Genomic DNA, 13,016 nt, shown 5'->3' on the forward strand with positions numbered 1-13,016 from the left:
TGTTGGATCAATTTTTTTTATTATGAATATTACTATAGCTCCATTTTAAATTGGAATACATTATTTTTGTAGCAGTAGCCTTAAAAACCCACCTCACCGCCCTCTCAATCCTTCTCTCCCCATTCATAACCCATAGCTCCCCGCGAAACCTACTCACCCCGTTTTACGGTACGAAAGGTTTGAGAAGGTAAGCCGTAAGACTAATTTTAAACGTTGTGATTTGTGATTGCGCGTGAACTGAGAAATCAATTGACACGTCATTTTGCATCCAACTAAGCAAAAGAGGATTATAACGGACACATAAAGAAGTGATCAAAAATCCCTTCCTGAAAGTGACAGTCGTACGTCGCAAAAAAAACTGTCGAGTGCACGACAGTTTTTTTTACTTCTGCTACTAGACCATGGGTTGACCCAAATCAGCCACACGCATCGGCCCGGCGCCATCCTACTAGACAATGCACAGCTTATCTGCTTAATCCCTATTTACACAATTTAATCTCCGCGCCCTCTAACGGGACCATTCATACCACCGACCTGTGAATTTAAACCTTAAAGCACCTAAATAGAGATTAGCGTGCCGACGATAAAACACCCTCCGCCATTACGATGTTTGACTTGACAAATTGAGTTTTGACAGGGCGGGAAAATTCCCGCCAACCGTTTTAGGTTAGGACGTTATAATTGGGGATAATTTTAATTGATTTAACTCTGTTATCTTTCGATTCTGCTGGTGCTTTGTTAATTTTGTTAATTGTCAGTTGTTGTTTTAGTTGAATAGAGAACTTGGTACTTGGCCAAGAATTATCTTCGCAGTTTTAAATGATTAAGCTTCAGTTTAGCAGCTATAATTAAGGCGACTGATGATAGTTAAGTAGGCAACACGAATACCTTGATCAAATGATCATAGTACATTGAAAACGTAGGTTTTTCAAAAAAGTCTGTTTAAAATATATTAAATGTATATCAGTAACCTAATTAAATGGGTGCTTAAGTACTTAAAGTAGGTAACGGCACCAATCACGAAACATTTAAGAGAATATTTGGAGTATTTTAGATCTCACCAAAAACATTTTCATGTAAAATGTTGCCAAGACGAGACCATTTGGCTCGCACTGTCAAAAAGTTATCAGACAACTTCTACAAGCCCTAACTTCACAAACTCTACACCTTAGTCAAAATTATTGTGTCCTGGCTCCAATTTCACCACGGTGACAGGTGCGACAATTGTAAAACATCACTGTTGCTGACGTCACAGGCATCCATGGGCTACGTTTACCGCTTACCATCGGGCGGGCCGTATTCCTGTTTGCCACCATCATTGTTTTATTAAAAAAAAACTTTATTATATCGGAAAAAAACAGATATTTCTCTTGCTAAGTTTATGACAATTGTCACAAGAAACACTACAGTTGTCACGAAATTCCGACATATAACTCATTACCTGTCAAGAATTACCTACAATTCTTCTAAATCTTGACAATTGTCAGAAACTTCGCAAAAGAAATATCTGTTTTTTTCCGATATAATAAAGATTTTTTAAATAATACAATGATGGTGGCAAACAGGAATACGGCCCGCCCGATGGTAAGTGGTAACCGTAGCCCATAGATGCCTGTGACGTCAGCAACAGTGATTTTACAATTGTCGCACCTGTCACCGTGGTGAAATTGGGGCCTGGCCGTTTCGTTACTACAAGAACTATTTATTATATTGTAACAACAGAAAAGTAATGAAGAGTGAATATATATGGGTCGAAGTGTATCCGCAAGGGCCCCCGAAAACAATAAGATAATGAAGAGTGAATATTATACCTAACGTTTTTCATCTTTCGCCCATGTGACGGTAAAATAATGATATTTAATAGCAATGTTTTTATGAATATATGTGACGTTCCACGGGAAAAGGTACCTTATGAGGGTTTCTAGTTTCGGAGATATGAAATGTTTTGTAAAGAGGTGAAAAAATGCTCAATTTTTTTTTATTGTGTGATCTGAAACCTTAATGTGTAACGTTTGTTTACCTGTTTTTATTTTTGTTATAAGTTAGTTATAAGCCTAGTAATGTCGTCTCAGAGTTTAGTAGAAAAGGTACCTTATGGAAAAAAGATTGAAAATTCCCAAAAAAACTAGTCAATACGGGAAAAGAAGTTTGGTAGAGAACTGTATTAGCATTCTGCAAAACTAATTTGATAATTTCAGTTCTGGTTGGGGCGCCTCGCAAATATTATAACCGTACATAGACCGACATCACAAATCCAAGTAGCCTGCTATTATACCAAAGTTACTCTCATCAAGTCTTTCTTAACTAGAATAATCTTCATTTGGTTTGGTCGCATGCAGTAAATCAGCCATTGGTTTGCTGAAAAATGCCAATACCCGACGCATTACCTTATGGAATATCTGAGGTCATTGAACCTCAATGCCGCTTATCTTCAATAGCAACCGAAATATATTATTGATAAGAAATAGACGATTTATACCATCTTAACCCCAAAATATTATTAGTTTATCCTAACTGTTCCATCATCATCATGCCTCATCATGTAACTTAATCACAAGGTACCTTTTCATTACATACAAATTATTGGTCTTTTTAAGATTAGTATGACGAAGAACTAATTAAATTTGGGGCAGTTTAATGTAAATTAATATTTTCTATTCATAAAAGATAAACTGAAATATGATTGATATTTTGTAGTGATGTATTATTAGATTTATTTCCATAAGGTACCTTTTCGTAAATGTATGGAGCAAATACTGTTATTGTTATGTAAGTTTAAAGTGGCATAAGGGGTTAAATATAGTATTTAGTTGGGGTTTTAGGATTTATTTCATTTGAATGACAGAATTTCTTTCATATGTGCTCAGAAAAATTGATTGTGTGTCACATTAAAAGTAAAAATATTCAATTTTGTGATTTTATATGAAAAAGTCAGAAAATACATTTTCACCTCTAAATCGGTATTGTTTTTTGCTTAAACTGTCTGTCAGTGTCGTTTTCTAACAGATAAAATTTAAATCTTGAGAGCTCATTGCAATCAATCGTGAAAATGAAATAAAACTTTATTTTCAAGAGATTGGTTAGTATACACATAAATCAGTCGATATCAAAAGTTTCTATTTCCATTACAGAACAAGTCGCAATATTTTTTTAATCTCAGATATATAAGGTATTATTATTTGTACTCAACTATGTAACTTACTTCAGGAACATAGTTTTTTAGGCGGCTAAACTTAAAACTTCTCTATCGTAAAGTTGCTCATTTCACAACATTATTTTCAAAAAATCATATCTCTGTAACTACGCAACCTAGAAGGTTGATCTTTTGTGTTGTCGATAGCTTATTTATTGTAGATTACTGGGGTATGCATAACTCCATACCCGCCATAAGGTACCTTTGACCGTGGGACGTCACATATATATATTAGATGCTCCTTAAATATTAATTTTCCACACGATCTCTCAAATAGCAATGCGACAAATTTTAGAATGTGTTTCAGTACCTAGGTACATATACAGTGGAAACTGGATAAGTGGAATCGCAAGGGACCGGCTGTTTAGTTCCGCTTATCCAGGTTTTCCATTTATCCAGTTTTCCACTAAACCAGGTTCAAATAAAACCATTTCTCACTTACAGAGGCTCTCGCTAACAGAGGTTGTGGATGCTAGTAATGTCGCTTATAGAGGTCACGTATGGTATGATCAAGACTTAAATAATCATCTTTTATTAAATATGTATGTAGATATGTATGTATTAACAAAAATAGGTATGTAATCCTGACTTTAAAAAAAGCAATACTGTAAATAATCCACAGTACCTACTCGTATACAATTTTCAAAATTACAAAAACAAAATCACTCCTAATATTTATTTATGCAAGAGAAACCAGTATGGTTAAATAAATCAATGTACCGATTGTACTTTAATGCAAAAAAAACTGAACGATGTATGATCTCATACAAAATACGTAGTTAAAACACGAACCATAATGTTAACGAAACAAACTACCCTCCTTGTGACGGTTTATTAAAAATACAAATTTTATAACGCCGAGCTATTCCACTCATAGAGGTTTCGGAGACGGCTGCTTCCAGTTACAGAGGTAAAAATAAGAAATTTTCGAAAAAATGGATGCCGCTTATAGAGGTCCCAAAATTCCACTTATAGAGGTAATTCGATGCCAAGGGTCTGGAACCGAGAACTTGGGTCCACTTAAAGAGGTTTTCCACTAACCCAGGTTCCACTTATCCAGTTTCCACTGTATAAATCATTAGCTTTCAAATTTACTATTTTATAAGTAAGTAGTTAAGTAGGTATTTATCACTTACTTAGCCGTCTCAGCATCGATATGGTACAAGAGGCTGCGCGGCAGCTCGTGCCCGAACCAGACCGGGTCCTGCATGTCCTAGGCCTCTAGAGTCCGACGGGGTCAACGAGGCCGACGGGGCCGGTGCGTGTGCGGGGTGCGCCGCTCAGCGTCTGGCGAATGGGACATAGCTTGGACAAACGACTTTAGCTGATTTCGAAGATTTAATAGTACAAAATGATTGGACGTTAAATAAAGAAATAGGGATTATTGTTTTAAAAGAATGGAAGATGTCAAAGAATTCGTAGTTTGAATAACTGTAGTCCTTAATTTTGCCAGACGCTGAAGATATTTAATTCGGCACCAGTGGCGGAGCGTCCATAGAACTCGATGCCCATCGGCTTCTCTGATATTCAGGCTCTTGGGCCATTTTCTTTAAACTTATGAAGAAAAGGAAGGGCAACTTAATAGCTACGGCTTGCCTACGAACAACCTAGACGCGCCGCCACTGTTCGGCACACATGATAACAGCGCGAATCATAGGTAATTATTGATGTTTTTTTTATATTAGTAGAATAGTAGGTACCTATAGAATACTCTTTATTGGCACACCTCAGTAAAAAGATGCAAAACAGAAGAAAAAAACAGTTATGGGTACCTATTTCGTTTTAATTTGTTTTTAAAGTTAATATCTTGTTTATATTGTGTGTAAACATCAAAATTAAAATTGATGGATATTTTGAAAATAACTTATAATTTTAGGAAAAGTTCGGTAATTTATTATTAAACTATTTTAAACAAGTTGTGTATATTTTGTTGTTGCCAAACGCTATATTTTAATAGAAGGACTAATCATCAAAATTGGTAAAAGAATACAAACAGGGTCATTGTGCTAGTTTTCGTCCGGCTCCAGTTTTCGTCCACTTGACGAACTTTGAATATAAACCTTCATTGCTGCACAAATTTGGACTTATTGCAATCCTTAATATCTAAATAATACATCTATCTACATAAAAAATATATTTCTCAAGTACCAAATTAATAATGAAATGGCACCGGACGGTAAACTGACGCAATGACCCTACATAATTTACTCAATTTCATCACCGAACAAACTGTAAGTAGCTGCCAAACCTACCTATGTACACCTAGCCAAGTAAAACACGGACAGAGCACGCGTGTAAATTTTCACTAAAAAAACAGCACTTCTTGTATTTTTCCAAACTAAACCAAAGTGCGAGAATTAACATCGTGTTTACCCAAATGTGTGAGTCCACGGCTCTTATGGGCAGAACAAACACTCTTGCGCATGTAATTTAGTGTTGAAAAGCTGTTGATGGCGTTACGTCATACCTACCTACTGCTGTAACTACCAAGAACCAACATACCTACCTACTTGTCCGTATTGGCAATGTCAATAAAGATATAAGGATGCTCGTGTGAGTTTACCATAGAGATGGTAATAATTTTTTATACTGTACGCTTAAGTTATGTAGAGTCCTTAAAATTACTATTAAATAAATATTTAACAAGGTGTTGGTATCTCATACCTACTATGAAAATTGCTAGATTGAATGAACCTATGAATTTAATTATTTATTGCAAAATGGCTTTACTTTGAGTTACCTATACAAATGTAATATTTCATCTAATATAATAAGTTACCTACTAAGTAAAAATAAAAACAGTAGATAGATAATACGATACCTACAAAGCAAATTATGCTTCTAATCCTTAATCGTAATTTTTGCCCAAAAATTATTCCGTGTTACATTTCGTTAAATGATTGGGTTTGATTCAAAATCAATTATGTAACGAAACGAAATAAGGTAAAGTTGTATTATTTAATTTTTTTGTTATATTTTTTAAAAATAAAAATTAAGCTAAACTCTGAAGATAATAATGACCATCACCTATATGTCCTATATGAAAGCGCTTTATGAGGAACTTTATTGCATAATACAATCTCAATATTCCTATACCTAAATAAAACATAATTAAATAACTAACCTATATTATGGTACCTATTCAGTCGGTAATATTCACAGTCGTGTTTAATTTATATATTTAATAATCTTTGACACTGAATAATTACGGAATCATTTTAGTTTACAACGGCTTCTAATTGGATTTCTAACGTTTATGCCTAGGCATTAGTTAATAATTGGTACCTAAATAGGTACAGGTATGTATTAGATTACGCCATTTTTGAATAACAATAACATATTATTTAATGATGATATTGATGGTCCAGTGCAGAGCAAGCACAGTACAGGATAATATCTAGTTAACCGACGCATGGGGTCATTAGGTATTTGGCTGGTTTGCTGGTACTGTAGCAATATGGAATATTACAAATTAACGGCAATTTAAAAATTGACATTACGGTTTTGTAACAACAATGTTTGTTTATTTTTATGGTAATTCACTAAATATTGTAGGTAGTTTTAGTGCACACTTTTATTTCACTAAAATAAAACGAGTCGATTGCCGTTGATTAGAGCGCAGTAAAAGAAATGTTTTAAGTAACTATGTATTTTTTTTTTTAATTTTGTAATCAATTGTATTTTCGTTATTTATCAATCAATCAATCAAACAATGTTTATGCTTTTAAGCTTTTATGCTTTTAAGTAAATACCTAGTCTAGTGATTGTTCTTGTTTGCTTAAAATATTTTAAGTCTTGGGAGCATAACACTTGTAGGTATCCATAATAAATCACGTATCAGTATTGGAGTGCCGCAAAGTTCGATCCATAGACCACGAGCTTTATCGGTAACCCGATCACCACTCAAATTGCAATAAGTGTCATTGAAATAATTGTATAACTTTTGAAGCACAAGAGTTTGCGAAGAGGAGCTAAGAGAAGGCTAAGTACCTACCTAGAGGCACTCACGCATGGCTAGGCGTCGGCGCACATCACTCGCCACTTGACCGGCGATCACAACATAACATACCTGCACAAACAAACGTCACCGAACTATATCCTTCGGCGGCGAGCGCCGCTCGAGCACTCTCGGCGGGACCTTCGCCACTCGAAAAATCAGCGGGTGGAGGGTCCCCCCCTCGATCGATCGACGCACCTGTACGGCGACGGCGGGTTGTTGGCGAGCTCCAGCTTGCGATACTCCTCGATCGGCGACAGGATGTCGGTCACGGAGAAGGGCGTGCTGTGCTGCAGTTGCAGCTGCGACAGGTTCTGCTGCAGCAGCGCGGACTTGGGCGATAAGCTCATCGCCAGCTCGGCGGCGCTCAGTTCCGGCAGCGCCTCCGCCGGACACGGCGAGTAGCCGCCGCCCTCCGCGGACATCCGACCGGCCACACTCGACGCCACTCGACGGCTCAGCCTCTAGTGGCTCTCGGGGCGAGAGTGGCGGCCGGAGCCCCCGGCGCGGGTTACGGCACTCGAGCGGCCCCGCCCCGCGCGGGCGCGGGCGCCCTGTGGGCGCGGCGCGGCGCGGCTATTGGCGGAGGCCGAGGGGCCGGCCGCTCCGTGGCGGGGCGCGCTCCGCTAATTATCGCGTCTCGCCGGCCCGGCTCACTCGTGCACGGGCCGTCCTAATGAAACAATTCGTTGCGTTCGATATTACATTGTCTATGTATCGCTGTCATGGAGTTTGTTACGGTTGATTACGGTTCTGTTAGTCTGTGGTTTGGCACTTTTTTCTATGTTCACATTTATAGGTACGTATTACTCTATGTGTGTATCGCTATGTTACTATTTAAATGTTTTAAAAGTTTTACATGCGGCTTGACCTATTACTACCTACTCTCATAAATGTACTATAGATACCTATTCTAAGTAAGAATATGTATCGGAATAGGTATATTAATCTACTTGATTTTAAATTATTGTTGTTTATTCATATTTTTGCACTTTCAATTAATTTATTGGTTATTTTAGGCAGGAAGTAATAAAACTTAAAAAAAATAGAAGAAATTTGACATTAATGAAAACTGCTATGAACTTCTGCAGTGTACTCTTTGTTTAGTACCTTTTGTATCTAAGATTGCAACATGGTGAAAAACTTTTCACTCACCATGTAGGATTGCGCTAGCTTCCGTCCTGCTTTAGTTTTCGTCCCCTTGACGAATTTGAATATAAACCTACGTTGCCGCACAAATTTGGACTTACCTATTGGAATCCTTAATGTCTAAACAATAGATACTTACATAAAAATGATATCTTCCAGGTAGCGAATTAAAATTAAAATAGGTACCTAAGGGGGCTATAGGTCATATAATTTGCTACTCCGTCAAGTGGACGAAAACTAGGACGGAAACTAGCGCAATGACCCTATAGACCTTAACCTATGCCTATTCGCGATAAGGTTTCCTTATCTATGACCTTATCTATCGTTAATTCTTAACTTCTTGTAAAAAGTTAACATTTAGGTAGTTTAGAATGGCAACATCCTAATTATGATTGCAGTACAAATTACCTACATAGGTACCGACATGTCAATTTACAGGAACCCATATCAAGTGCCATGACATGACAATTGTTGTGCAATTGTTTTTAGTAAAAAATTTGTACCTGTACCTAATAAGATCTGCGCTTAATATTTTGGGAAATATTAATATATAGGTATAATAACCTATAGTATAATATTTAGGTACTTAAAACATTATTGTTGAAACATCTCACACATCTTTTCTTTTCTTATTATTAGATGCCTATTTAAACTACGTACTAGTTACCCACAACTATGATAATAAGGTACCTATTTTAATTACTCTATTATTATTCTATTCTATCTTTTAATTGCCTTATTTAGACGTATTTTAATTTAGATTAGTTTAGTTTTTAATTTTAGGTATTAATTTTATATAGGTACAGGGTGGAAAAATAAGTTGGGCCCTGGAGGGAAACTACCTTAAATCCTTAAGTTAGCTCATTTTACTTAAACGAGACATTCCTTTATTTTAAAAAGAAACAAGATTTTTCTTTTTTTCTTCAATTTCGCTTGTCTAAAAATATTCTTGAGTACTAAATATTCGATTTTATGGATATTTAGTACGACAGACGAGTGTAAGACCTAATGTTTCTTGGAGAAATGTTATCATTAACATTAACTGGATCGACTAGTAGAAAAAAATAGCGAGTGTAGGTATATTTTTTAGAAGTTTTACTCTGTTCGATTCCCGGTCGAGACAAACGAATTTTTAAAAATCATTGAATGCAGTTTTGTTTCTTTTTAAAAATAAAAGAATGTCTTTTTTAAGTAAAATGAGCCAACTTAAGGATTTAAGGTAGTTTCCTTCCAGGGCCCGACATATCTTTCCACACTGTATACATATAAAGTAGTTTTATATAAGTATTTCAGATTCATTGTTTGTTGACCAATAAATACCTGCTTTTGGTGTTTCTTCCGGAATTAGGAAACAAAAATACCTACCTTAGGTTAAGACCTAATTTTCACTAGTTAGGTTGCTGGGTATTTCTATTATATACGAATAGGTAGGTACAATATACAAACCAGATATTTAATTTATCCGTGTAATCATTAATTAAGAAATATTTTTAAGTTACACTTAATTATGACCCTGTAATTAATTTTTAAAAATTTAACAAGCATCAATGTACCGCAAACAAAATCAACAAGAATTGACAGTAACTTTAAAAACTCGTATCTCGTAACTTGTGAGTTGTTTTACATTGCAGGCCGAATTATTTTGTATGGTGAATATTTTCATTGTAAGTATTTCTAAGCAACATGTATCTCAATATAAGTACTTCTTAGGTCTTATGATAAATGGTGATGCATTTAAATATTCGCCCGTATTGGATTTACACCCTGTAGGTATATGTTACAAAAACGTAGATAAATTCGACACCATGGCTCCCCTTTACCTTGGAGCATCGGAATCGAAAGTTCTGTAGAATACACTTTATTTCTTACCTAAATAAGCTACAAGTTTCGCGTTTTCTTCCGGATGGGATTGTTGTTTAAGCTTGAAAGTATGATTTTAAAAAATCGGATTTCTACCAAAATATAGAATACCAACAGCGATGTAAGATGCCACCATATTGTAGGTTTTTTGTATTGCCTTTCATGCAGGTTGTAACAGGCTTTGTAACTTTTTGTTGGATTTGGTAATTAGAGAGAAATTAATTTATTTGATGTGGTCTTTTATAATTTTATCATGAATATAAATATAATATCTGGGAGACCAAGCTTTGCTCGAAAAACATATAAAAACTCAAAATTGCGCGTTTTCTCAGAGATAAAACCTAGCTAGGTCGATTTATCGCCCCCGAAAACCCCTATACCTATAGCAAATTTCATCGAAATCATTAGAGCCGTTTCCGAGATCCCCGAAATATATATTATGTATAAATAAACAAGAATGGCTCGTTTAAAGGTATTAGATATCTAACTTAGCATTTTTTTATGAATGTATAAATGTTTGACATGTAGGTAGGTACTTACTTGGGTAATATAATAGATACAGTCAAGGGCAAAAAGATGTATACATTTTTTCACCTTATTGCAATGGGTTAAGGTGAAGAAATGTATAGATTTTTTTGCCCTTGACTGTACCTACTCATGGACAAATTTAGAGGAACACAAAAAAAGGTTTATTACTGGATTGCAGCACCTAAAGTAATTTCAAAATTAGTAATTAAACTTTTTTTTGTGTTCGTCTTGTCCATAAGTGTAATAATTATTGTAGAATTATTTAGTTTGTAAGTAAATAATTATCTCTGAAGCGTAAATCTAAAATCATTTTAATTAGTTCGATTATTTTCGAAATACTTAACTTATTTTTATTTTTTACAATTTGTATTCAGATTTTTCCCTGTAATTGTAGTGTAAGACGATATTACTTGCCAAATTCATAGTTCTAGGTCTATAAATTTGATTCGCTTGAGAGTGCCGAAATATACGGTTTTATGCGGTATAAACGGGCCTTATCTATTTTTTACGTTAACTTAGAAGTCTGATTTTTTCACAGGTTCAAGGGGCTGTAGACCTGAGTATATGGGTTTAATTTCAACTCGATACCTCCACGCGTTGTCGAGGTAAAGGGTCTTGACAGACAGACGGACGGACGGACGGACAACAAAGTGATCCTATAAGGGTTCCGTTTTTTTTTTGAGGTTCGGAAGCCTAATAAAAATGTACCTAAGGTAAACGTTCTGGTGCTTGACGCGGTCCCAGTACAGTCGAGGTCAAAAATACCTTTACAGTTGAGTGTTACAAAAATACCTTTACATTTAAATATGTTTACACATTGCATGACAAAAACATGCTTACAACTCACATGACAGATTCTGCTTTTCAGTTAATGCTCCAAATTTCAGTTTATAATCTGTCTTCCATAAAAACATTTACAAAAATGGTGTCATAACAGATTTACATTGCATGTTACAGAATAAGATTTACTGCTAATGTGCCGTAAATACGTTTACATTTTCAGTGACATTAGAAACTTTACGATCAAGCTTACTTTTCGATTACATACACCTATTATTACATAAACTGTAAGTATTATTTAATCTACTTACTTATTACATTATACCACACTTTAATTTTGCGTCTAAACAATAATAAAACTAAACTACATGGAATATAAAACTTAAAATAATCATATAAATAGACTTATAAATGAACATAAATGAACTTATAAATAAACTTATAAATAAAAAATGCTCCCTAGGTCGCTGACATGAGTTATGGTGCCCAGTAGGCTGGCAGCGTTACCTCGTTGGATGGCCAGACTTAGTCTCTGGCCGAAGTAGCTGCCAGCCCTCTGGTCACCAGACGCATCTATAAGGCGCTCGGAAATTTCTTTATATAAAGACTTCGCACTGGGCCCCCACGGACCCAGAGTTTCGACTCCGAACGGTGCAAATATGTAGCCCTCGCCGAGGACAGCATATTTGCGCCGCTTGTTTAGTTCTGCTGTTGTGGCCGCAGCCCCCGCCTTGACGGAGGTCGCCTGTAGGTGGGACGGCGCGAGCGTGTCAACGCAGGTGGCGTCCCACACAAGCGTCCTCCCCAGCTTCCACGGAATGAGTGACATCCCGTCGGGCCGCTTGCCGTCGTCGCGTGCGATACCGTTCGGCTCAAGTATGGCCGGCACGCTGACGGAAGCAAGCGCCCTACGGATGACATCATTCAAGGATGCGTGGCGGGAGATACGGCCGGCGCTCCTCTGGCAAGACAAGCCGTGGTGACCCAGATCGTCTACCATTGTGCCACAGCGGCAGCGGTGGGGCTCGTTAGTTTTGGTGCCCAGTCGTAAGCAGGTGGCAAGAGTGAGGGTCGTCTTGTCGAGCAGGGTGCCAATATTGGCTGATGGTAATGCGTGAAGCCAGTAACCAGCTTCCGGTTCCGCCACTGCCAGCAGACGAGAAAAAATATCTTTACAGATTTGATTTTCTTAATTTGAATAATGACAATCACCGAAAACAGTACCATACTGTCAAATAATCTATTTCTTTCATCCGTCGTGTTTGGCCTAGTTAAATTATTATCCTCTCGATGAGTAGTTGATTATCGTAGTGCAAAAGTACAGTCGGCAATAAAAACTTGTACCAAATTTTTTTTTTTCAGTTACTTACAAATTACAACACAATTTACAATTTAATAAGTACCGTGAAATGTAGTAAGAAGAAAAATAGTCATGAATCGGATGAGTAGGGATGGTGTGATGGAGTGAGATGGTATTCACACACACACAGATCACATTCACATTAACTA

At 36.4% G+C, this 13,016-nt stretch overlaps 1 protein-coding gene across 2 annotated transcripts in view; it reads right to left on the reverse strand.

Moving 5' to 3' along the window:
* Positions 1–7,647, reverse strand: part of LOC134799288 (homeobox protein Nkx-2.1-like) — a 62,442-nt gene extending 54,795 nt beyond the window's left edge. The window contains exons 1-2 of one of the 2 annotated variants that reach the window (XM_063771667.1): positions 7,389–7,517; positions 4,330–4,480 (exon numbers count right to left, since the gene is read on the reverse strand). In XM_063771667.1, the coding sequence (XP_063627737.1) occupies positions 4,330–4,403 (74 nt within the window). In that variant the 5' untranslated portion in view covers positions 4,404–4,480; positions 7,389–7,517. Of the gene's footprint in view, positions 1–4,329; positions 4,481–7,388 lie in introns of both variants that reach the window. The other variant, XM_063771666.1, reaches the window with a different exon arrangement.
* Between the last annotated feature and the right edge of the window lie 5,369 nt (positions 7,648–13,016).

The sequence above is a fragment of the Cydia splendana genome, chromosome 18, assembly GCF_910591565.1.
Source record: "Cydia splendana chromosome 18, ilCydSple1.2, whole genome shotgun sequence".
Classification (NCBI taxonomy): domain Eukaryota; kingdom Metazoa; phylum Arthropoda; class Insecta; order Lepidoptera; family Tortricidae; genus Cydia; species Cydia splendana.